General features: G+C 43.1%; 1 protein-coding gene across 1 annotated transcript; it reads right to left on the bottom strand.

Moving 5' to 3' along the window:
* Positions 1 to 2,511: 2,511 nt before the first annotated feature.
* LOC135365648 (butyrophilin-like protein 1) lies at positions 2,512 to 26,539 on the bottom strand. The gene is made up of 10 exons (XM_064598335.1): positions 26,470 to 26,539; positions 25,899 to 26,246; positions 8,146 to 8,427; positions 7,831 to 8,031; positions 7,565 to 7,585; positions 7,446 to 7,472; positions 6,557 to 6,583; positions 3,650 to 3,676; positions 2,680 to 3,242; positions 2,512 to 2,571 (listed from the first exon to the last, which is right to left on the bottom strand). The coding sequence occupies exons 1-10, from the start codon at positions 26,537 to 26,539 to the stop codon at positions 2,512 to 2,514; spliced, it is 1,626 nt and encodes a 541-aa protein (XP_064454405.1).
* Between the last annotated feature and the right edge of the window lie 662 nt (positions 26,540 to 27,201).

Here is a 27,201-nt window from a genome sequence, read left to right as displayed (position 1 = left end):
TTTATTTACCTTATTCAAGAATTTCTTCTCCAACCTAAATTCTATTTAGTTGACAAACAGTTCAAAATTGGTTTCAGGAGTAGTGTTCAGTGGTTTATCATTTACGTATAATGCCCAGTGCTCATTACAACAAGTGCCCTCCTTAATAACCATCACCAATCTATCCCATTCCCCACCCACCTCCCTCCATCAACCCTCAGCTTCTTTTCCATAGTTAAGAGTCTCTCGTTGGGGGAGGGGGGTCCCTGGGTGGCTCAGTCAGTTAAGTTTCAGCCTTCAGCTCAGGTCATGAACCCGGGGTCCTGGGATCCAGCCCCATGTCCTCCTTCTCCCTGCTCATCAGGGAGTCTGTTTCTCCCTCTCCCACTGCCCCTCTCCACTCCGCTCGTGTTCTCTGTCTCTCTCTCTGTGTGTGTCTCTCTCTCTGTCAAATAGATGAAATCTTTAACAAAAAAAGTCTGTCATCATTTGTTTCCCTCTCTCTTTTACCCCTTCCGAATGTTCACCCGTTTTGTTTCTTACATTCCACATATGAGTGAAATCATATGGAATTTGTCTTTCTCTGACTGCCTTCTTTTAATTAGCATAATACACTCTACCTCCATCCATGTCATTGCAAAAAGCAGGGTTTCATTCTTTTGGATGGCTGAATAGTATTCCATTGTGTGTGTGTGTGTGTGTGTGTGTGTGTGTATACCACTTTTTTTTTTAATTCATTCAACATTCCAAGGGCATTTGGGCTCTTCTCATAGTTTGGCCACTGTTGATAATGCTGCTATAAACATCGGTGTGCGTGTACTCCTTCAAATGTGTATTTCTGTATGCTTTGGGTAAATACCTAGTAGTGTAATTGCTGGATCATGCGGTAGATCCATTTTTAGCTTTTTTGGAACTACCATACTTTTCTCCAGAGTGGCTGCACCAGTTTGCATTCCCACCAAACAATGCAAGAGGATTCACCTTCCTGCACATCCTCACCAACACCTATTGTCTCTGGTGTCATTAATTTTAGCCATTCTGAACTATGTGAGGTGGTATCTCATTGTGGTTTTGATTTGTATTTCCCTGATGTGAATGATGTTGAGCACCTTTTCATGTTTCTGTTAGCCATCTGGATGTCTTTTTGAAAAAAGTGTCTAACTTCTACCCATTTCTTAACTGGATTATTTGGTTTGTGGTTGTTGAGTTTAATGTGTTCTTTATAGATTTTGGATAAGACCCTTTAGCAAGTATATCATTTCCAAATAGCTTCTCCCATTCTGTACCCTGCTTTTTAGTCTTGTTGATTGTTTCCTTTGCTGTGCCAAAAACTTTTTATCTGGGTGAAGTCCCAATAGTTCATTTTTGCTTTTGTTCCCCTTGCTTCTGAGACATGTCTAGTACCAGGTTGCTGTGGCCAAGGTCAAAGACTATTCTGCCTGTGTTCTCCTCTAGAATTTTGCTGGTTTCCTATAGAGGCTCTATTTTAAATATAACCATCAACAACTTGAATAAAATCATAAGGGTTAGAAGAGAGAGGAAGAAAATAGATCATAAATACAAATAAACACATCTATATGACAAAATATGCAAAGCTACTATTGTCCTTTTTCTCTGCCTGGTCACAGGCAGGAACTGATATCTGTGACTTCCTTCTTCCATTTCCAATTCTGTGTCTTCTCATCTCTCCCAGAAGCACAGCAGGTCAGAATTCTCTACCTGTGGAGTGAATACACCTTCATGCCTGAAGGTCTGAGTCCTAAATAGTCTGGTGTCTTTTTATTTTCTGTGATTGATACCTTATTCATTGGACTTGGAAGTACTGAGAGGCAGTACATAGATCCTGGAACTGTGCTCATGATCAATGCTTTCTTCAATTCACTGGGCATCTGAAAACTCTCTTCACCATTCACATCTTTGTTCTGGTAGCAATTCTGTTCTTTCCAGCTGGTGTTGACACAAAAGGGGAACCCAGATCCTCATCCTTAATTCCCTGATTTAACACAGCATTAGTTTTTCAAATAACAGAAATTTACTACGATATGATAAGTGTGTTTCATCCATTGCAGAATAGGAACTGTATACAATAGAATATTAGACTCATCTCTTCTTAAAGTCCATCCACCATTCATTTCTCCAGAAATTTTTGGATGGCCACTGTCTCTGGTCAGAGTGTAGATTTCCCAAAATAGAGCTGATGACCCACCTGTAGCCTCTGGGTTCATCTGCACAACTCAAGCTAGATAAAACAAACACCATGTAATCCTGCAGAGTCATTCAGCCCTCATCTCCTTTCATATCCAAACAATATAAAGACTCCATGAAATAATTTTCATTACCAAAAGAAACATGACTTCCAATAGTAAAATTCAGCCTACTCCAAACCAGCACAGACAACAGTCAACTTTTAACTTCTCACCTGAGCATAAGGCGTGAACTGACTATTCTCATAACCACACCCCAGGAAGTCTGCATCCAGAGCAGGAAGGCAAGACACCAGGTCATCCAGGGCTAAGCCCAGAGGCTTTTGCCCTAGGGAGTCTGCAGCTCCAGGAAGAGCCACCATGAGGAGTCTGGGACAGTGTTGGGGCTCTATGGGGACATAGCCTCAGGGCTGCAGGGGAGTAATGGACATTCAGCCCCAGGGAGAGCACCATCAACACCAGAGACTGAGTTGAACCCCACCCCTGAGAGGCTCACAGGCTCCTCCAAAGAAGAAGGAAGATTGTTAAGGGGCACTGGGGTCTCTGCAGGGCCACCCACTACAGAGCAGATGGTCAAGGACACATCTCCTGACCTCAACATGAAATATGGAAACAGAGCCCCAGAGGAGGAAGCTAGAGGGAAGGAGAACATGTGGGAGCCATCAGTCATGTTGTAGAAGGAGACATCCCCTTCCTTGAGGTCCAAGAAAACCCCAACCCTGTGGGGAACTTGCCTACAGGATAGCGGAATCACAAAGTTGGAATATACACAATAATATTGCAAATATTGTCCCACAGCCCAGAACCCCCTTTCTGGGCTCTCTTGGTACCAGTATGTCCTCTCCACATCTCCTCTACAGACACCCAGAGACCACTCACTTCTGTCTCCATTCCTGATCTCCACCACCCAATAACAGCGTCCTGATGTGATGCCCTCCCGACCTAAGATGCTACAGTGTTTTCCAGGGTCCTTAGTTGTATTCTTCCAGGTCACAGTAGACTTTTCATCAGAAACAGCAAGGTTTGGATGTGCAGACTCTGGATCCAGAGTAACAGACACTGCAGAGAGAGTTGCCAATCATTTGAGGTCTCCCCTTGATACATAACAAGGCACACATCAACGACCCCCTCTCCCAGACATCTAGATGCATGTGGGCAGGGCTAAGCCTCCTGAGATGAGAGTCTTGTGACTCAAGTGTAGACCTTTCCAATCAGGAGAAGTAACCAAAAGACTGATCTGGGGATTTAATATGTCACAGGCATTTGAGGAGCAGACTGAACTCCAACACTGAAGGGTATCTCTTTAACATCTGCTATCATCCACCCCCACCAATCCAAGCTATATGACTTTCACCGCCCCATCTGAACCCACCACCATTGGTGGGACCAGCATCTGTGTCACCACAGCAGGCTGAGGAGATGTCAGCAGCCATGGGGGGACCCAGAAAGAACTCAAAGTAACTCACAGGGCTGGAACTTCTCCTTCCGCCAATCTACAAAAGAACCACATGTTTCATGTTAAGGCTTTGAGAAATCTGAACACATTGGTGTCTATATCTATTCTTCTGAAATACAGTGATGCAAGAGTTACAGGGAAATATCTTTTGGAAACATGCCCTGATGCATTTATTTCTTACATACACACAGACACACACACAGCAATCATGCTACAGCCTTCCCATGAAAGCCAAGCCATAAAGCTTCACACCACTGAGTGGCTGGATAACAACTTGAAAAGAAGAATCTATGCCCAGATTTCAATTTCAAATTATGTTTTCTCAATCCCTAGCCACATATCCATCATGAAAGCTAGGTTTTCTTGAAAAGAATGGGGGGAGATCAAAATTCTAGTACACAAGGCATACTTTAAAACACATGCACTCTAGTGGCATCTGGATGGCTCAGTCAGTGAAGCATCTGGCTCTTGATTTTGGCTCAGGTCATGATCTCAGGGTGGTTGGATCCAGCCCCCCTTCAGGCTCCACACTCAGCATGGAATCTGCTTCAGATTCTCTATCTCCTGCTGCCCCTCCACCCACTCCAATGGCTCTTAAATAAATAAATAAAATATTTTCTTAAGATTTTATTTATTTGAGAGAGAGACAGAGATAGGGAGAGAGAGCAAGAACAGGGAGAAGAAGGAGAAGCAGGCTCCGATGTGGGGCTTGATCCCAGGAGCCTGGGATCATGACCTGACCCAAAGGCAGCTGCTTAACCAACTGAGCCACCCAGGTGCCCCTAAAATCTTTTTTTTTAATTAAAAAAAATAGCCAAACTGTGGAAGGAGCCAAGATACGCTCAACAGATGAATGGATAAAGAAGATGTGGTCCATATATACAATGGAATATTACTCAGCCACCAGAAAGGATGAATACCCACCATTTATATCGACATGAATGGAACTGGAGGGGATTATGCTAAGTGAAATAAGTCAAGCAGAGAAAGTCAATTATCATATAGTTTCACACATATTTGGAACATAAGGAATAGCACAGAAGACATCAGGGAAAGGAAGGGAAAACTGAAGGGGGGGAAATCAGAAGTGGAGACGAACCATGAGAGACTATGGACTCCAGGAAAAAATCTGAGGGTTTCAGAGGGGAGGGGGTGGGGGGATGGGGTAGCGTGGTGATGGGTATTAAGGAGAGCACGTGTTGTAATGAGCACTGGGTTTTATATGCAAATAATGAATCATTGAACATTACATCAAAACTAATGATGCACTGTATGGTGACTAACATAATAAAAATATTTTTTAAAATAATGAATAAATAATAAATAAAATAAATCATGCACATCAATTCAGCAAAGAAGGGGGAGATGCTAAAGATGATTATTTCATCACCATTTTTCACATAAATCCCAATAATCACTGAGGCTCTCTAAGGAGCCTCACACATCTGGACCCTTGGCCTTCTTCACCTCTGGCTTCCCCTTCTCTGCTCTCACAGTCTATATCCCTGATCATAAAAAGAAACAGCCAAAAAGAAAAATCACATATTACACAGGTTCAAAGGGTACAGACTCTTAACTCCTCCCAGTGCTAAGGATCCCCTGGATAACTTTTCATTGCTTTAGGATCCCCCACACCACACTTCCATCCCAATGCTGCTAGAAGATCAAGATGATCTCATTATCAGAGGTAAACTTGGTTACATGATTACTTCCAAACTGCTTAAAACAAATATAAAGATTTCCTTTCAGAAATCTCTCAAACAGGTGTCAGGAGTTTATTACTTTTCATACATGCAAATAACTTGCACACCCTCTGTGTATGTCCCACTCAAACCACCATGGCTATGATTTGTGGTCTCTCTTCTACCACTTATCTGCCCAAAATCTCTCCAAAGGAATCTCAGGCTCTCTACTTTCCTTCTCATCCCCTGCTCTTCTCCTAACACATTTTTTCTTTCCTGATTTGAACCTCACTTTTTCTGGTAAAGAATTTTAATTCCTCTAGGTTTCTCCTTTTGCAATCTTCACGCATTGCCTCTAATAAACCCGAACAAGTTCAAGCCCATCAGGTAAGTGCAATGTTCTCCTAAAAGGAAGGATAATACTTGTGAAAAATTATTAGTAGCTGTTTTTAAAAATACATACATATCATAAATCATGTTAAATGTTTAATATACAATAAATATTAAATAATATATGATTATAATATATATGTTATTGCTCTTGTTACACAAAAATATACAAAAGATATTGTATATAATTGCAGGTGGCTCACAGACCCCACCCCCAGGAATCCATAAATATCCTGGTGGCTCTGGATCTCAGATTCAGAACACCTGCTCTAAAGTATATAATTCCTCAGCAACTAAGCATGTTTAAAGGAAGAAACTCAGTTTGGACAGGGAGTCAGAGCATGAGGAAGCAAAATGAAGACCAACACACCAGAGGTCTGCAAGAAACAGGAAAACCAAAACCACAGCCAAAAAAGTAGGAATTTCAGGGTAAAATGGATTCAGAACCAGAGATCCACTTAGGAAAACCTGAGTCCTAAGCAGGAAAGCTTGATTTCTGAAACCTCTACAAACAACAGTTTCTGAATTATACAGTCACTACACTGTTCCAAACTCTTCTTATAAATGACTTCTCTGTTGTCAAAGCACCAATTAAAATTATGAGTTGAACAAAGTATGTTCAGAGTTCAGTGTTACTAACCCTAACAATGACCTGCAGTAGAGGATGGGTCAGAATGGAGGCTGATCTGTGTTCATAAGGACAGTCCTTGCAGTCTTCAGAGGAAGAAGACAAAAGTGGCAAGGGGAGCATGAACACCAGCCCCATCCTGGTGTGGGGTCCATGACATAGAAGGGGGCTGAATTGAGCCAGGGGAGGTAAGGTAACAGGAAACTGAGTAACGTACCTGCATACAGCTGTGCCTTGCTCCAGGCTGAAAAGGAACACACCCTGGTGAGACCTGAGTCAGAACAAGCCTGCTCAGCATTGATCTACTGACCTTTGCCTGCCCTCTGGAATATAGGTGGCACTAGCTGCAGAGTGGGGAGAGGCTGGAGAGAAGACCTTCTGCCATGTGCTGATATACATTGTATGAAAATTTTATAGGGATTAAATATGTAAAATTCCATAATTGTAAAAAAATCATTACTACATCCAGTGATTTTGAGCATAGAGATATTTGAGAAATAACCCAAAAGGAGAGATGATTTCAGGCAGGGATTTGAGATGAACTCTAGGGTAAAAGTGGCCAATCTTTCTGAGATAACACAATCGCTATTTGGCGGCATTGACAGCTCATTCCACCACATTCTCACACATAGTCTGTCCAGACCTCTACCCATCAGTTTGTGATCACAACTTCCAGAAACTGGAGAGAACACACTCTCCCTAGTTGGTATTATATAGCTGAGGTCACACTCCTAACCTTAATGACCACATTAATTTATATAGTTCCTTTACTAAAATCTCAGAGCAGCTGGCTTTTGGATTCCAAGTGCTGACAGAACTAGTTGCACTGAAGGCTAAAAAGTTAGCAATATGGCAGGTAGGTCAGCACTGGAATAAACCCAAGACGCACGACAGACTCCAGGGACCACCATCACCCTCAGGTTCTCAAGCACTGGGTGGGAAACAGTGGCCCAGATTGAGGAAAGCTCAAGGAACAGGGTTCTGCTTCCCACCAGCTTCCACTTCTGCCCCAGGGAAGGGTCCTCAGTCCCTGCCTGAAACAAGGAGAGGGGACACCTTGACTTAGGTGGAACAAGAGACCCAAGGACATCTGGACAGTCACTCACCAGCCAGGTAAACAGATTTCCTCCAGTCTGAAAGGCAACACAGGAAACAGGTGAGCTAAGAACCAGAACCTCTCCTACAAAGAAGACACAGAAAGTTCTAGAGGAAAAGCAGAACTTACCAAGATCCGCTTGGAGTTCATCTGAAAGAGAGTGAGAAGTAAACATGAACTCCCATGTCTAAGAACAGCAAAGATTGCACCTGACAAACCCACAAATGCTCATCTCAGTACCCTAGAAGTTATACCCTAGATCCATTGAGCCTCCACAGCTCCAGCTGTCCTCTCTGGACCTCGTCAGCCACCCAGTCCAGGGCAAGGGTCCTCTGTCCACTTTTCCTCTGCACCAGCTGCCACACTCACAGGCCTTGGCCACTGTCCTGCCTTACCTCTGGCCTTCAGTGCCTCCTCCTTTGCCCACTGGTCCTCCTCCTTTTCCCTGTGGAGTTTCTCCCATTCCTGCATCTCCTGGCACTTTGCAGTATGTTCTCTCTTGGTGTAGTAGGCAGTCCCAAGGAGTAAGAGCATCAGCAAGGTCAGGATCGCCACGAAAGCTGACATCCAGGGAGAAGTCCGGGGAAAGAAGTCCTCTGTGTCCGGTCAAACACACAGTCAGGGTCACAGCCCAGGACAGCCCACCCAGCACACCCAGGGACTCCCACCCCCTCCCTATGGTCCTACTGGGAGAGGGAAACAGCACTGACCTGGGATGAAAATGGCCATCGCCTTCTCCTGGCTCAGGATTGGGTTGAGGAGGGAGCAGGTCACATTCCTTGAAGACCTGTGTTTCACCACCAGAGCAGCCTCCACACTGAACAGCCCTTCAGCATTTTGGACATGGGTCTCAGAGAACATCAGGAACTTCTCTTCACTGAGGGCTCTCCACTGCACCTGGGGCTTTGGGAACCACCCCGATGCCTTACACACCACTCGGACCCCGTCCTCCTCTGGCCCTGTGATGTGCACTTGAGGGGCAGAGCCCACACCTGCAAGAGAGAAGCTAGAGAGCACAGGGAGGCCACCCAGAGCCCAGGGATGCAAGCAGAGCCTTCCCATGCACAACTCCAAGGGCAACATTGCTTTCTGGAGGCCTCATTGAGGAGTGAACACAGCAGGGAGCAAAACAGGGGTCCTGCCACAGAAAATAGAAGGAAGGAGCATGGGGACCTGAGCACATACAGAGGGCAGGACCCTTCTCCCCAACCATGAGGGTGGGAAATCCATCCCCCAGAGTGACAGAAAGAGGAATTTGGTCTCAGGATCCATCCTTCTCTGCTCTTCTCACCTCACACGCTCTCCAGGGCATCTGCTTGCACACACACTGCCACTTGGTACATCACTTCCACCTTCAACAACCCTACCTACCTCCTGAGCTCCTTCCCTAATATCCACATCCCCGGGTTAGCCCTGCCAGGATTGCTCACAGATGTTTCAAACTCAAATCCTGAACTAATTCATGTTTGGCCCCATCTGTGATAGGCTGATGATGAAAATATTCCCAAATCCTTCGGCCTTCTTTACATCCAGCTCGCCCTCTGCCACATATTCTTAGTGACTTCACACTCTGCTTCTGGGCTCCATCCCGTGACTTGACTCAGCCACTGTTAGTTCAGGAAATGTGACTCTAGTGGAGGTTGGAAACTGCTTGTACCATTGCCTCACCCTCTGCCACGGGAGGGGCATGCTCAGGCTAGCGCAGCCTTTCCAGCTGCAGCTGTCCTAGACCAGCCAACAGCCAGATGAACAACAGCTCTGTGAGCAAACCAAGCCAAGGTCTACTGTTAGCACAAAATATATTAAAAGTAAGGGGCTTATTGTCCCTGTTGAAAATAAGGAAAGAGAGCCCCTTCCCATCCTTTTCTTATAGCATTTACTTGAGGAAACTTGTGGTTGTGGGTGCTTTCTTCCCTCTTTGAAATGTATATAAGTCCATTGAAAAACACAAATAGGCCCTTAGCCAGCTTTGTGATCCAGGAGTGTCTTTCCCAAGGACCTGGGAACCCTCTCTTTGAACTGCTCACACCAAGGAAGACAGCACACCTCTCTCCCCCTTCCTGTGCCAGGGTAGGAGCCTAACCTGAGTGGGCACCAGGATCCACGTGTAAGACCACCTCCTGTCATGAAGACTGAAAATGCATTTTTTTCAGGATGAAGCCAATTAGCTAACATGTATTGTCACCCAATTACCAAATAAATCTAGGGTGATCTGTTTGTGACAGTTGGTGCTGTCATGTCCACTTACTTGAGAGCTAGTAACGGTACCCTGAGAACACGTGTGTTCATTTGTGTCTGCATGGCTATGAAAAAGGGTGATCTTCTTTGTCTTTGCATCTCTTCAAAGATTGTCTATGATACACATCACATTATGGTAAATCTAATTCTATAATAAAAGAGTTTTCTTTCCTGCTATTTTTGTGAAGACGATTTCTCAGCTATTTATTTTTAATTGTATTTTCCCAACATGACCAAAGATGCATGAGCAAACCCAGTTAAGAGTAGCCAAATACTGCTACCAATGGCTAACAGACACATGAAAAAAATGTTCAACATCTTTAGCCATCAGGGAAATTCAAATCAAAACCCATTGAGATACCACCTTACACCAGTTAGAATAACAAAAATTAGCAAGGCAAGAAACAACAAATGTTGGCAAGGATGTGCAGAAAGGGTAACCCTCTTACACTGTTGGTGGGATTGCAAGCTGGTACAGCCACTTTGGAAAACAGTATAGAGGTTCCTCAAGACATTAAAAATAGAGCCACCCTATGCCCCAGCAATTGCACTACTGGGTATTTACCCCAAAGATACAGATGTTGTGAAAAGAAGGGGCACGTGCATCCCAATGTTCATAGCAGCAATGTCCACAATAGCCAAACTGTGGAAGGAGCCAAGATGCCCTTCAACAGATGAATGTATAAAGATGTGGTTCATATATACAATGGAATATTACTCAGCCATCAGAAAGGATGAATACTCACCATTTACATTGACATGGATGGAACTGGAGGGGATTTTGCTAAGTGAAATAAGTCAAGCAGATAAAGTCAATTATCATATAGTTTCACACATATTTGGAACATAAGGAATAGCACGGAGACATTAGGGGAAGGAAGAGAAAACTGAAGGGGGGGAATCAGAGGTGGAGACAAACCATGAGAGACTATGGACTCCAGGAAACAATCTGAGGGTTTCAGAGGGGAGGGGGTGGGAAGATGGGGTAGCCCAGTGATGGGTATTAAGGAGAGCATGTGTTGTGATGAGCACTGGGTGTTTTTTTATATGCAAATAATGAATCATCAAATACTACATCAAAACTAATGATGTACTGTATATCATGACTAACAACATAACATAAGAAATAGCATGGAGGACATTAGGAGAAGGAAGGGAAAAATGAAGGTGGGGGGGAACCAGAAGGAGAGATGAACCATGAGAGACTATGGACTCTGAGAAACAAACTGAGAGTTTTAGAGGGGAGGGGAGTGAGGGGATGGGTTAGCCCAGTGATGGGTATTAAGGAGGGCACGTACTGCATGGAGCACTGGGTGTTATACAAAAACAATGAATTGTGGATCACTACATCAAAAACTAATGATGTATGGTGACTAACAAAAAATTTTAATTTAATTTAAAAAAAAAAGAGTAGCCAACTACATGATCACTGGGTGTTATTTGCAATTGATGAATTATTGAACTCTACATCTGCAATTAATGATGTGCTATATGTTAGCTAATTGAAGTAAAAAAATAAAACTGGAAAAATGAAGAAAAAAAGAAGAGTAGCCAAATATAGCCTAGATTAGCTAAATTCCTTTAATGCCCAAATTAAATAAACGGCTATATGCCACTGAGATTTCTTATGGTGTGTTACACAGCATCATGACAACTGGGAAATAACATATAATTATCAATATTTCTACTACAATTAAACAAATGGCAAAAGAGAAACCCTAGGACTCTCTGTAGTCCCCACTTCCCCCTTCACACTGTCCCCAAATCTACTGACTCATTTGTGTCTAGTTTCCAAACCTCTCTGAAGCCAAATGTCTCCCATCTCACAGCCCCCACATGAAGTCAGACAGCCAAACTTCCTCTGTGTAACTACATTCATGCCTTCAGTCTCCTCTCCTTCCAGCCATCCTCCCTCACACTGTCAAAGCAAACCCCCCACCCGACACCATTCTGTTTAAAATTTCCTCACCTCTACATCCAAACTCCGTCACACAGCACAAAAAGCCTTCTATACTCTCCCATCTGCCTCTACACCACAAAGCAGCTGTCCATTTCTCCCCAATTTCCACTCTTATACCCCCCTGGGTACACACATTCTAGCCCCAGGACTATTTGGTTAACTGTTCATAATCACAATCACCATGTTCTCTGTGCCCCTCATGGTCCAGACCACAAACCAGAAAGGCCCTTTGGAAGTCTGGTGATCCCAAGTACCTGCTCAAGTGTGTGCTACTCATGAACTTTTCCTGATCAATCTCTTCTCTGTGGACCTGGTCCAGGAAAACCTGTGTATTCCAGGATTCTCACCTCTCACCACCCTACCATTCACCTCTCTCACCAATCATGTGGCCTCCCTGTGTGCCCAAACACACCTGCCACACTCCTCCCTCAGTTACTTCACATGTGTATTCTGCTTGGAACTCTCACCCCCAGATAGCCACTTCTCTCAATGCCTACTCACCACCATCTAACATCCTCTATAACCCATCTGTTTACATCTTTATTGCTTTTAGAAAATAAACTCTGGTCTGGGAGGAGCAAGATGTCGGAGGAGCAGGAGACCTAAATTTTGTCTGGTCCCAGGAATTCAGCTGGATAGGGATCAAACCATTCTGAACACCTATGAACTCAACAGGAGATCAAAGAAAAGAATAGCAGCAACTCTCTGAACAGAAAAGCGACCACTTTCTGGAAGGTAGGATGTGAGGAGAAGTGAATCCAAGATGATATTCGGGAAGATAGATGGTGGGGGAGGGGGCCTCCATCAGCCGTTACCGACAAGTGATAAAGAGCGGAGCACAAAATCGGAACTTTTAAAAGTCGGCTCTGCTGAGGGATGTCGCTCCAGTGGCTAAGCAGGGGGTGGAACCCTTGTGGGACAGTGTGGTCTCAGGGCCCTTGGGGGTCACACAAAGACTGGGGGTGCCTGAGTGCGGCAGAGCTCCCAGATATCGGAGCAGAGAAGCTGGCTGCAGAGACGGAGCCAAGGCGCGGGCTCTCAGCTTGGGGTTGCCATAAACCATGATTCGCGCCACAGTCGGGCCACTGCTCCTCCAGCAGGGACCCAACAAGTGGCAGATCCGGGGAGACTCCCCTTCCTCCCCCAGGAGGAGCGGCACAGGAGCGCACCGCAGGGATCTGCTGGGTTTGGAAACTCCACATGGGGTCGGGTGCCAGAGATAGAAATACTCGGTCACAGGCTGGATGAGCATGGAGTGTGGCCGGAGACCGGAGAGACGGGAGTGATTGCTTTTCTCTGGGGGCTCACTGAGGAGTGGGCCCCAAGTTTTCGGCTCCTCCGGGGCAGAGATTGGGAGGCCACCATTTTCACTCTCGGCCTCCAAAGCTGTACGGAAAGCTTGTAGGGAACAAAAGCTCCCAAGAGCAAACCCAAGCAGATTACTTAGCCCCGCCTGGCAAGGGCAGGGCAATTCCACCTCCTGCAAAGACATTTGGGAACCACGGCAACAGGCCCCTCCCCCAGAAGATCAGCAAGAACAGCCGGCCAAGACCAAGTTTACTGATCAATGAGAATGGCAGAACTCCAGCGCTAGGGGAATAATCCACATAGAATTCATGGCTTTTTCCCCAAGATTCTTTAGTCTTTCAAAGTTAATTTTTTTTAACTTTCTTTTACTTTTTTTTTTAATTTTTCTTTTTCCCTTTTCAACCAACATCTTATCAAACGGTTTTTTAAAAACTATTTTTTGGAGAAGGGGGAAAGATGGTGGAGGAGTAGGGGACTCTATTTCAACCGGTCCCCGGAATTGAGCTGGATATCTACCAGACCACTCTGAGCACCCACGAAACCAGCCTGAGATGTAAGAAGATCTGGATCTCTACAAACAGAATATCGCAGGCAGTTGGTTTTGAGGTACAAAGAGGGGAGCCGTGATTCCGCGGGCAGATATTGGAGGATAAATGGCAGCAGGAGGGTGCCTGGTCATGGGGATCCTACACTGCCAGTGACTGACAGCCTTGCGCGCTGGGGACGGGCACAGACTTTCAGACCAGTAGCGGTGGGGAAAGGACTCTAGACAGCTCCCGGAGCGGAAACCCTGAGCGGTGAGGTCGTGCCGGGCAAACTGCAGCCCCCGGACAGAAACCCGGAGTGGTGGGGTCGCGCCTGCGAACTGCAGCCCCCGGGGCAGAAACCCAGAGCGGCAGGGTCCTGCACGCAAACTGGGAGTGGCTGGCAGTTTTAGAAGCACAAAGGGCAGAGATGGGCCCTGACGTGGAGGCAGGACTGGGAGCACTGCAGAGGGGCGCACAACCCAGGATGCTGCAGTTTATAGCAGCACGGACAGAAACGGAGACAGTGTGGCCTGGAGAGCTCACTGAAGAATAGACTGCAATCTCTCTGGTCTGAGACAGAGGGTTGGAAACAGTATCTTCTGCTCTGACTTGTGGAAGAGACGTGGAAAGCCACCAGGGAAAGCCGCCAGAGAACAAAAACCCCAAAAACTGATTCCGGGTGAGCCCATCCCCACCACAGGGGCGCAGGGCAACTCCACCCAAACAGGGTTGCCTGAGTAACAGTGGGGCAGGCCCCTCCTGCAGAAGACAGGCTAGGAAAACAAGAGGCCAGCAACCCTAAGGTCCCAAGAAAACAGGTGCATCTTGCTTGGGTTCTGGTCAATAATTTGGACTCTATACATTCCCTCAAACACCGATCAACAGAATGACTTCGAGGAGGAGCCCCCAAAATAGAAAAGACTCAGAGATTATGACTTATGCTACAGATTTACAAATGGATGCAGATATAACCAAGATGTCGGATGGAATTCAGGCTAACAATTATGAAGACAATGGCTAGAATGGAGAAGTCAATTAATGGCAACATAGAGTCTCTAAGGGCAGAAATAAAACGTGAATTGGCAGAACTTAAAAATGCTATCAATGAGATCCAATCCAATCTAGATACTCTAACAGCTAGGGTAACTGAGGCAGAAGAGAGAATAAGCGACCTGGAAGACATGATAATAGATAAAAAGGGGAAAGAGGAGGCCAAGGAAAAACAACTCAGAATCCATGAAAATAGAATCAGAGAAATAAGTGACATCATGAAGCATTCCAATGTCAGAATAATTGGAATCCCAGAGGGAGTGGAGAGAGAGAGAGGACTAGAAGATACATTTGAGCAAATCATAGCTGAGAACTTCTTTAATCTGGGGAATGAAACAAACATTCGTGTCCTAGAGGCAGAGAGGACCCCTCCCAAGATCAAGGAAAACAGGCCAACACCCCAGCATGTAATACTAAAACTTGCAAATCTTAGAACCAAGGAAACCATCTTTTTTTTTTAAGATTTTATTTATTTATTTGAGAGAAAGAATGAGATAGAGAGAGCATGAGAGTGGGGAGGGTCACAGGGAGAAGCAGACTCCCCGCTGAGCAGGGAGCCCGATGCGGGACTCAATCCCGGGACTCCAAGATCATGACCCGAGCCGAAGGCAGTCGCCCAACCAACTGAGCCACCCAGTCCCCCCCCCCCAAGGAAACCATCTTAAGGGCAGTTAGGGGGAAGAGATTCCTTACGTAGAGGGAAGAACATCAGAATAACGTCAGACCTATCCTCAGAGACCTGGCAAGACAGAAAGGTCTGGCAAGACACATTCAGGGTACTAAATGAGAAGAACATGCAGCCAAGCATACTTTATCTGGCAAGACTTTCATTTAGAATGGATGGAGAGATGCAGAGCTTCCAAGACCAGCAGGAACTAAAAGAATATGTGACCACTAAGACAGCCCTGCAAGAAATATTAAGGGGGTTCTATAAAAGGAGAAAGACGCCAAGAGGGATATACAACAGAAATTTACAGGGACAATCTATAAAAACAACGTCTTCACAGGCAACATGATGACAATTAATTCATATGTTTCAATAATCACTCTCAACATGAATGGCCTAAATGCTCCCATAAAATGGCACAGGGTTGCAGATTGGATAAAAAGACAGGACCCATCCATATGCTGCCTACAAGAGACTCATTTTGAACCTAAAGATACATCCAGACTAACAGAGAAGGGGTAGAGATCCATCTTCCATGTCAACGGACCTCAAAAGAAAGCTGGGGTAGAATTCTGATATTAGACAAATTAGATTTTAAACTAAAGTCTGTAATTGGAGACACAGATGGACACTATATCATTCTCAAAGGGTCTATCCAACAAGAAGATCTAACAATTGTAAATATCTATGCCCCCAACATGGGGGCATAACCAAATAAAGAGTTATTATTATTATTATAAGAGTTATTATAAGAGTTCTGTTAACCAAAATAAAGAGTCATATTGATAACAACACGTTAATTGTAGGAGACCTCAATACTCCACTCTCAGCAATGGACAGATCATCTAAGCAGAAAATCAACAAGGAAACAAGAGCTTTGAATGATACATTGGACCAGGTGGACCTCATAGATATTTACAGAACATTCTACCCTAAAACAACAGAATACTCATTCTTCTCGAGCGCACATGGAACTTTCTCCAGAATAGACCACATACTGGGTCACAATCAGGTCTCAACCAATACCAAAAGATTGAGATTATTCCCTGCATATTCTCAGACCACAATGCTCTAAAACTGGAACTCAATCACAAGAAAAAATTTGGCAGAAATTCAAACACTTGGAAGCTAAAGACCACTCTGCTCAAGAATGTTTGGGTCAACCAACAAATCAAAGAAGAACTTAAACAATTCATGCAAATCAATGAGAACGAAAACACATCGGTCCAAAACCTATGGGATACTGCAAAGGCGGTCCTAAGGGGGAAATACATAGCCATCCAAGCCTCACTCAAAAAAATAGAAAAATCCCGAATTCACCAACTAACTCTACACCTTAAAGAACTAGAGAAAAAGCAACAAACGACGCCTAAGCCACGCACTAGAAGAGAAATAATTAAAATTAGAGCAGAAATCAATGAATTAGAAACCAGAAACACAGTAGATCAGATCAACGAAACTAGAAGTTGGTTCTTTGAAAGAATTAATAAGATCGATAAACCCCTGGCCAGACTTATCCAAAAGAAAAGAGAAAGCACCCAAATTAATAAAATTATGAATGAAAGGGGAGAGATCACGACTAACACCAAGGAAGTAAAAACAATGATTAGAAATTATTATCAACAACTATACGCCAATAAACTGAGCAATCTGGATGATATGGATGCCTTCCTGGAAACCTACAAGCTGTCAAGACTGAAACAGGAAGAAATTAACAACATGAATAGGCCAATAACCAGTAGTGAGATTGAAACAGTGATCAAAAACCTCCCAAAAAACAAGAGTCCAGGGCCTGATGAATTCCCTGGGGAATTCTACCAAACATTCAAAGAAGAAACAATACCTATTCTACTGAAGCTGTTTCAAAAAATAGAAACAGAAGGAAAACTTCCAAACTCATTCTATGAGGCCAGCATTACCTTAATCCCCAAAGGAGGCAAAGACCCTATCAAAAAGGAAAATTTCAGACCGATATCCCTGATGAATATGGATTCCAAAATCCTCAACAAAATCCTAGCTAATAGGATCCAACAATACATTAAAAGGATCATCCACCACAACCAAGTGGGATTTATCCCCGGGATGCAAGTGTACTTCAGCATTCACAAATCAATCAATGTGATAGAACACATTAATAAGAGGAGAGAGAGGAACCATATGGTCCTCTCAATTGATGCAGAAAAAGCATTTGACAAAATACAACATCCTTTCCTGATTAAAACTCTCCAGAGTATAGGGATAGAGGGAACATTCTTCAAGTTCATAAAATCCATCTATGAAAAACCCACGGCAAATATCATCCTCAATGGGGAAAAGCTGAGAGCCTTTCCCTTAAGATCAGGAACACGTCAAGGGTGCCCAGTCTCATCACTGTTGTTCAAATAGTACTAGAAGTCCTAGCAACAGCAATCAGACAACAAAAAGAAATAAAAGGTATTCAAATTGGCAAAGAAGAAGTCAAACTCGGGGCGCCTGGGTGGCTCAGTTGGTTAAGCGACTGCCTTCGGCTCAGGTCATGATCCTGGAGTCCCTGGATCGAGTCCCGCATCGGGCTCCCTGCTCAGCAGGGGGTCTGCTTCTCCCTCTGACCCTCTTCCCTCTCACGCTGTCTCTCTCTCTCTCAAATAAATAAATAAATAAATAAATAAATAAATAAATAAATAAAAAAGAAGTTAAACTCTCTCTTTTTGCAGATGACATGATACTTTATGTGGAAAACCCAAAAGACTCCACCCCCAAATTACTAACTCATCCAGCAATTCAGTAATGTGGCAGGATACAAAATCAAGGCACAGAAATCAGTTGCTTTCTTATACACTAGCAACGCAACTGTAGAAAGAGAAATTAAAGAAACGATTCCATTTACAATAGCACCAAAAACCATAAGATAGGGCGCCTGGGTGGCTCAGATGGTTAAGCGTCTGCCTTCGGCTCAGGTCATGATCCCAGCGTCCTGGGATCGAGTCCTGCATCGGGCTCCCTGCTCCTTGGGAGCCTGCTTCTCCCTCTGCCTCTCTCTCTCTCTCTGTCTCTCATGAATAAATAAATAAAATCTTTAAAAAAAAAAAAAAACCATAAGATACCTCGGAATAAACCTAACCAAAGAGGTAAAGGATCTATACTCTAGGAACTACAGAACACTCATGAAAGAAATTGAAGAAGACAGAAAAATATGGAAAAATATTTTATGCTCATGGATCAGAAGAATAAACATTGTTAAAATGTCTATGCTACCCAGAGCAATCTATACCTTCAATGCCATCCCGATCAAAATTCCAATGACATTTTTCAAAGTGCTGGAACAAACAATCCTAAAATTTGTATGGAATTGGAAAAGACCCTGAATTGCCAAGGAAATGTTGAAAAAGAAAAACAAACCTGGGAGCATCACGTTGCCCAATTTCAAGCTATAAGACAAAGCCATGATCACCAAGACAGCATGGTACTGGGACAAAAACAGACATAGAGACCAATGGAACAGAATAGAGACCCCAGGTATGGACCCTCAACTCTATGATCAAATAATCTTTGACAAAGCAGGAAAAAACATGCAATGGGAAAAAGACAGTCTCTTCAATAAATGGTGCTGGGAAAATTGGACAGCCACATACAGAAGAATGAACCTCGACCATTCTCTAACACCATTCACAAAGATCAACTCAAAGTGGATGAAAGACCTCAATGTGAGATAGGAATCCATCAAAATCCTAGAGAAGAACATAGGCAGTAACCTCTTTGACATCGGCCACAGCAACTTCTTTCAAGATACATCTCCAAAAGCTAGTGAAACAAAAGCAAAAATGAACTTTTGGGACTTCATCAAGATAAAAAGCTTCTGCACAGCAAAGGAAACAGTCAACAAAACAAAGAGGCAACCCACAGGATGGGAGAAGAGATTTGCAAATGACACTACAGATAAAGGGCTGGTATCCAAGATCTATAAAGAACTTCTCAAACTCAACACCCAAAAAACAAATAATCAAGTCAAAAAATGGGCAGAAGATATTAAAAGACACTTCTCTGAAGAAGATATACAAATGGCTAACAGACACATGAAAAAATGTTCATCGTCATTAGCCATCAGGGAAATCCAAATCAAAACCACATTGAGATACCACCTTACACCAGTTAGAATGGCAAAAATGGACAGGGAAAGAAACAACAAATGTTGGAGAGGTTGTGGAGAAAGGGGAACCCTCTTACACTGTTGGTGGGAATGCAAGTTGGTACAGCTACTTTGGAAAACAGTGTGGAGGTGCCTTAAAAATTTTAAAAATAGAGGTACCCTATGACCCAGCAATTGCACTCCTGGGTATTTACCCCAAAGACACAGATGTAGTGAAAAGAAGGGCCATATGCACCCTGATGTTCATAGCAGCGATGTCCGCAATAGCCAAACTGTGGAAAGAGCAGAGATGCCCTTCAACAGATGAATGGATAAAGAAGATGTGGTCCATATATACAATGGAATATTCCTCAGCCATCAGAAAAGATGAATACCCAACTTTTACATCAACATGGATGGGACTGGAGGAGATTATGCTAAGTGAAATAAGTCAAGCAGAGAAAGTCAATTATCATATGGTTTCACTTATTTGTGGAACATAAGGAATAACATGGAGGACATTCAGAGAAGGAAGGGAAAAATGGGGAGGGGGAATTGGAGGAAGAGATGAACCATGAGAGACTATGGACTCTGAGAAACAAACAGGGTTTTAGACGGGAGGGGCGAGGGGGGATTGGTTAGCCCCGTGATGGGTATTAAGGAGGGCATGTACTACCCGGAGCACTGGGTGTTATACGAAAACAGTGGATCGTGGATCACCACATCAAAAACCAATGATGTATTGTGTGGTGACTAACATAACATAATAAAATTTTTAAAAATAAAAATAAAATAAAAATTATTTTTTATATTTCATTTTTAGAGTCATGTTCTATCCTTTCATAGTAGCTAACCTTAATTTGGTATATATATAAGTTGTTCCCTCTTTAAAATTTTGGGATACAGTTTCTTCTAACAGATCGAAATATACCTTAAATCTCTAGTGTATGGCTTTGTTCTAGTCTCCTGCCTGATCACATTCTCTCCCCTTTTTTTTTTAAATCCTCTTCTTTCTTTTTTCAACAAACTACTTATCTTATCAATTCCTTTTATAAAATCTTTTATAATTTTCATCTTTACAGTCATATCCCATCCCTTCATCATATTTACCCTTATTTTTGTAAATATGTAAGTTTTTCGTTCTTTAAAATTTTGGGAGGCACTTTCTTCTAACAGACCAAAATACACCCAAAATCTAGTGTGTGGCACTGATCTATGCACCAGCCTGATCATATTTGATCACATTCTGTTTTTTTGTTTGTTTGTTTTTCTTTTTTCTTTCTTTCCCTTTCTTTTCCCCCAGTTTCAGGTCTCTTCTGATTTGTTTAGTGTACATTTTTCTGGGGACATTGTTACCCTGTTAGCATTGTGTTCTCACATTCATCTGTTCTCCTCTGGACAAAATGACAAGACGGAAACATCACCTCAAAAAAAAGGCCAAGAGGCCGTACCGACTGCCAGGTTACAGATACTAATGTCTGTATTGATACAGAACTAGAGTTCAGAATGACGATATTAAATATACTAGCTGGGCTTGAAAAAAGCGTGGAAGTTATTAGAGAAACCCTTTCTGGAGAAATAAAAGAACTAAAATCTAACCAAGTTGAAATCAAAAAGGCTATTAATGAGGTGCAATCAAAAATGGGGGCTCTAAGTGCTAGGATAAATGAGGCAGAAGAGAGAATCAGTGATATAGAAGACCAAATGATGGGAAATAAAGAAGCTGAGAAAAAGAGAGATAAACAACTACTGGATCACGAGGGCAGAATTCGAGAGATAAGTGATACTGTAAGACGAAACAATATTAGAATAATTGGGATCCCAGAAGAAGAAGAGAGAGAGGGGCAGAAGATACAATGGAGCAAATTATAGCAGAGAACTTCCCTAATTTGGGGAAGGAAACAGGCATCAAAATCCAGGAGGCACAGAGAACCCCCTCAAAATCAATAAAAATAGGTCAACACGCTGATATCTATAAAACTTACCAGTCTCAGAGACAAAGAGAAAATCCTGAAAGCAGCTTGGGAGAAGAGATACGTAACCTACGATGGTAGAAACATTAGACTGACAACAGACCTATCCACAGAGACCTGGCAGGCCAGAAAGGACTGGCATGATATATTCAGAGCACTAAATGAGAAAAATATGCAGCCAAGAATACTATATCCAGCTAGGCTGTCATTGAAAATAGAAGGAGAAATAAAAAGTTTCCAGGCAAACAAAAACTAAAGGAATTTGCAAACACGAAACCAGCCCTACAAGAAATCTTGAAAGGGGTCCTCTAAGCAAAGAGAGAGCCTAAAAGTAACATAGCCCGGAAAGGAACACAGACAATATACAGTAACAGTCACCTTACAGGCAATACAATGGCACCAAATTCATATCTTTCAATAGTTACCCTGAATGTAAATGGGCTAAATGCCCCAATCAAAAGATACAAGCTATCAGATTGGATCAAAAAGCAAGAACCATCAACATACGTTCTGTAAGAGACTCATTTTAGACCCAAAGACACCTTCAGATTTAAAGTGAGGGGGTAGAAAACAATTTATCTTGCTAATGGACATCAAAAGAAAGCTGGGGTGGCAACCCTTATATCAAACAAATTAGATTTTAAACCAAGACTATAATAAGAGATGAGGAAGGACACTATAGCCTACTTAAAGGGTCTATCCAACAAAAAGATCTAACAATTGTAAATATCTATGCCCCTAACATGGGAGCAGCCAATTATATAAGGCAATTAATAACAAAAGCAAAGAAACACATCAACAACAATACAATAATAGTGGGGGACTTTAACACCCCCTCACTGAAATGGACAGATCATCTAAGCAAAAGATCAACAAGGAAATAAAGACTTTAAATGACACACTGGACCAAATGGACTTCACAGACATATTCAGAACATTCCATCCCAAAGCAACGGAATACACATTCTTCTCTAGTGCCCATGGAACATTCTCCAGGAGAGATCACATCCTAGGTCACAAATCAGGTCTCAACTGGTACCAAAAGATTGGGATCATTCCCTGCCTATTTTCAGACCACAATGCTTTGAAACTAGAACTCAATCACAAGAGGAAAGTCAGAAAGAACTCAAATACATGGAGGCTAAAGAGCATCCTACTAAAGAATGAATGGGTCAACCAGGAAATTAAAGAAGAATTTAAAAGATTCATGGAAACCAATGAAAATGAAAACACAACTGTTCAAAATCTTTGGAATACAGCAAAGGCAGTCCTAAGAGCAAAGTATATAGCAATACAAGCCTTTCTCAAGAAACAAGAAAGGTCTCAAATACACAACCTAACCCTACACCTAAAGGAGCTGCAGAAAAAACAGCAAATAAAGCCTAAACCCAGCAGGTGAAGAGAAATAGTAAAGATCAGAGCAGAAATCAGTGAAATAGAAACCAAAAGAATATCACATCAACAAAACTAGGAGTTGGTTCTTTGAAAGAATTAACAAGATTGATAAACCCCTGGCCAGACTTATCAAAAAGAAAAGAGAAATGACTCAAATAAATAAAATCATGAATGAAAGAGGAGAGATCACAACCAACACCAAAGAAATACAATTATAAGAACATATTATGAGCAACTGTATGCCAGCAAATTAGATAATCTGGAAGAAATGGATGCATTCCTAGAGGTGTATTGACTACCAAAACTGAATCAGGGAGAAATAAAAAACTTGAACAGACCTATAACCACTAAGGAAATTGAAGCAGTCACCAAAAATCTCCCAACAAACAAAAGCCCAGGGCCAGATGGCTTCCCAGGGGAATTCTACCAAACATTTCAAGAAGAATTAATACCTATTCTTCTGAAACTGTTCCAAAAAATAGAAATGGAAGGAAAACTTCCAAACTCGTTTTATGAGAACACCAGTACCTTGATCCCAAACCAGACAAAGACCCCATCAAAAAGGAGAATGACAGACCAATATCCTTGATGAACATGGATGCAAAAATTCTCACCAAAATACTAGCCAATAGGATCCAACTGTACATTAAAAGTATTATTCACCACAACCAAGTGGGATTTATCCCTGGGCTTCAAGGTCACGCAGGGATGTCCACTATCACCACTGCTATTCAACATAGTATTAGAAGTCCTAGCCACAGACAACGAAAAGAGATAAGGGCATCCAAATCAGCAAAGAAAAAGTCAAACTCTCACTCTTTGCAGATGATATGATACTTTATGTGGAAAACCCAAAAGACTCCATCCCAAAACTGCTAGAACTCATACAGGGATTCAGTAACGTGGCAGGATAAAATCAATGCACAGAAATCAGTGGCATTCCTATACACCAACAACAAGACAGAAGAAAGAGAAATTAAGGAGTCAATCCCATTTACAATTGTACCCAAAACCATAAGATACCTAGGAATAAATCTAACCAAAGAGGCAAAGAAACTGTACTCAGAAACTATAAAATACTCATGAAAGAAATTGAGGAAGACACAAAGAAATGGAAAAACGTTCCATGCTCATGAACTGGAAGAACAAATATTGTGAAGATTTCAGTGCTGCCTAGAACAATCTACACATTTAATGTGATACCTATCAAAATACCATCCACTTTTTTCAAAGAAATGGAACAAATCATCCTAAAATTTGTACGGAACCAGAAAAGACCCTGCATAGCCAGAAGAATGTTGAAAAAGGAAATCAAAGCTGGTGGCATCACAATTTCAGACTTCAAACTCTATTACAAAGCTGTAATCCTCAAGACAGTATGGTACTGGCACAAAAACAGACACATAGGTCAATGGAACAGAATAGAGAGCCCAGAAATGGACCCTCAACTCTACAGTCAACTAATCTTCAACAAAGCAGAAAAGAATATCCAATGGAAAAAAGTCTCTTCAACAAATTGTGTGGGGAAAATTGGACAGCCACATGCAGAAGAATGAAACTGGACCATTCCTTACACCACACACAAAAATAGATTCAAAACGGATGAAAGACCTCAATGTGAGACAGGAGTCCATCAAAATCCTAAAGGAGAACACAGGCAGCAACCTCTTCAACCTCAGCCGCAGCAACTTCTTCCTAGAAACATCATCAAAGGTAAGGGAAGCAAGGGCAAAAATGAACTATTGGGACTTCATCCAGATAAAAATGTTTTGCACAGCAAAAGAAACAGTCAACAAAACCAAAAGACAACTGACAGAATGGGAGAAGATATTTGCAAATGACATATCAGATAAAGGGCTAGTATCCAAAATCTATAAAGAACTTATCAAACTCAACACCCAAAGAACAAATGATCCAATCAAGAAATGGGCAGAAGACATGAACAGACATTTCTGCAAAGAAGACATCCAAATGGCCAACAGACACATGAAAAAGTGCTCAACATTGCTCGGCATCAGGGAAATCCAAATCAAAACCTCAATGAGATACCACCTCACACCAGTCAGAATGGTGAAAACTAACAAGTCAGGAAATGACAGATGTTGGGGGGGATGCAGAGAAAGGGGAACCCTCCTCCACTGTTGGTGGGAATGCAAGCTGGTGCAGCCACTCTGGAAAACAGTATGGAAGTTCCTCAAAAAGTTGAAAATAGAGCTACCATATGACCCAGCAATTGCCTTACTGGGTATTTACCCCAAAGATACAAATGGAGGGATCTGAGGGGGACATGCACCCCGATGTTTAGAGCAGCAATGTCCACAATAGCCAAACTGTGGAAAGAGCCGAGATGTCCATCGACAGATGAATGGATAAAGAAGATGTGGTATATATATGTATATATATACAATGGAATATTATGCAGCCATCAAAAGGAATGAAATCTTGCCATTTGCAATGACATGGATGGACTGGAGGGTATTATGCTGAGCGAAATAAGTCAATCAGAGAAAGACATGTATCATATGACCTCACTGATATGAGGAATTCTTAATCTCAGGAAACAAACTGAGGGTTACTGGAGTGGGGGGGGGATGAGGTGGCTGGGTGATAGACATTGGGGAGGGTATGTGCTATGGTGAGCAGTGTGAATTGTGTAAGTCTGTTGAATCACAGATCTGTACCTCTGAAACAAATACATTATATGATTAAAAAAAAAGAAGAAGAAGAAGAAGATAGTAGGAAGGGAAAAATGAAGGGGGGAAATCAGAGGGGGAGAGGAACCATGAGAGACAATGGACTCTGAGAAACAAACTGAGGGCTCTAGAGGGGAGGCTGGTGGGGAGTGGGTTCGCCTGGTGTTGGGTATTAAAGAGGGCACGTACTGCATGGAGCACTGGGTGTTATACGCAAACAATGAATCATGGAACACTACATCTAAAACTAATGATGTAATGTATGGTGATTAACATAACATAATAAATTTTTAAAAAGATTAACCACCAAAAGGAAAAAAAAAAACTCTGCAGGGCAGGGCTCGTGTTTTGGTTCAGTGATGTCTCCAGGTGCCCAGAAGGGGATCTGGCACTTAGTAGCGATTCTATATATTCACTCTGAATTAATGAATAAGCGAAGACCCTCTTTTCCCTAATCTGTAAAATGAGGGGCTGATTTACTTGGCCCTGAGTTTGTTCCCAACTCCAATACTACAGCACCCTAAATATAGATCAACAACCCACCTACCTGCCACCTTCAGTTCCAAATTGGCAGATTCATAGAAGCTTCCCTTTCTGAAGAAGCAGGTATATAGGCCATCGTCAAAAGCCTGGACATTGTGGATGTGCAGGATGGCCTCCCCCCACGTGAGGAATTCCTTCACCAGTGAGGTCCGCCCTGTGTACTGGGGCAACTGCTCCTCTCTCTGCTCCTGCTGGTTTTGATAGATGAACACAGCTTCTGTGAAATTTGAGCGGAACCACCGCAGCTCCATATTCTCCACATTCATGGCCGGGAACACACGACATGGCAGCGTGATGCTCCCACCCAGCACTGCCACAGTGGGGTCCGAGGAGCCAATCACCACGAACTCCTCTGTGGACACAGACATAGGAGTGAGAAAGCTGGAGAGATGAAGGACAGGGGCAGGGAACACACTGTCAGGTGGGAGGCCCTGATCTGAGGGACTCGGCTGTGACCACTCTGAATCAGGGCAAGTTTGTGCTTTAACAACTTAGAGACCCAGAAATAGTGTCAAAGAGACTCCCTCAGCAGCCTGTGCTCCTGGCTCCAGGTCTTCCATGAAGGACTCTCTAACCTTCCACAGGCATCACAATCACCAGGAAGCCTTGAGAAACACAGGCTGCTGGGCTCCAGCCCCAGAGCATCTGGTTCAGCAGTTTTGGGGTGGGTCTAAGAATGTGTATTTCTAGGGGTGGTAGGGATTCTGTTACAAATATTCCAGGGACCACAGTCTGACATCCACAGCTCTAACCTGCCTCCTCTTAGGACAGGACTGAAAACTGACCAAAAAGAACCTGTGGCCTAGGTGGGGACTTTCTGCTTCCTCAGCCACACTCAGGAACTTACCCAGAGCTGCTCATAAGTTAAATATTTGTCCCCCTATCTTAGTACTCTGCTGAATTACATGTGCACTAAACCTAGAGCCCACAGCTATTTCTGTTAAAACCTGCCCCCACTCCATCAATCACAGGACCCAAATCACTACTTGTTACAAAGGAAGGTTCACTTCAGTGGCACACCCTTCACAGGCCTTGGTCTTCTGAGAACTGATGGACATGTCACGACAGGACACTTCTGCAGAAAGACCCCAGCTGGACCTCAGAAGAGTGACATCTCACCTCCTGTGCTACTCAACTTCAGCTGAGTCACTATGTGTCTCACCTGCGGGATGACAGTGACTAGGCTCCCTGTGACTATTCTCTCCCCAACTATTCTCTCTCAACCTGTAAGCAAAACCATGTCCTTCCTCTGCTCAAAGCCCTACAATGGCTCCACGGTTCTCCCACGTGGCCTACGGGCCCTGTAG

This window comes from Mirounga angustirostris, unplaced genomic scaffold, assembly GCF_029215605.1.
Source record: "Mirounga angustirostris isolate CCGP_5_RB_7025 unplaced genomic scaffold, mMirAng1.0.hap1 SCAF_8, whole genome shotgun sequence".
Classification (NCBI taxonomy): Eukaryota; Metazoa; Chordata; class Mammalia; order Carnivora; family Phocidae; genus Mirounga; species Mirounga angustirostris.
This window is presented reverse-complemented; position numbering and strand designations above follow the sequence as displayed.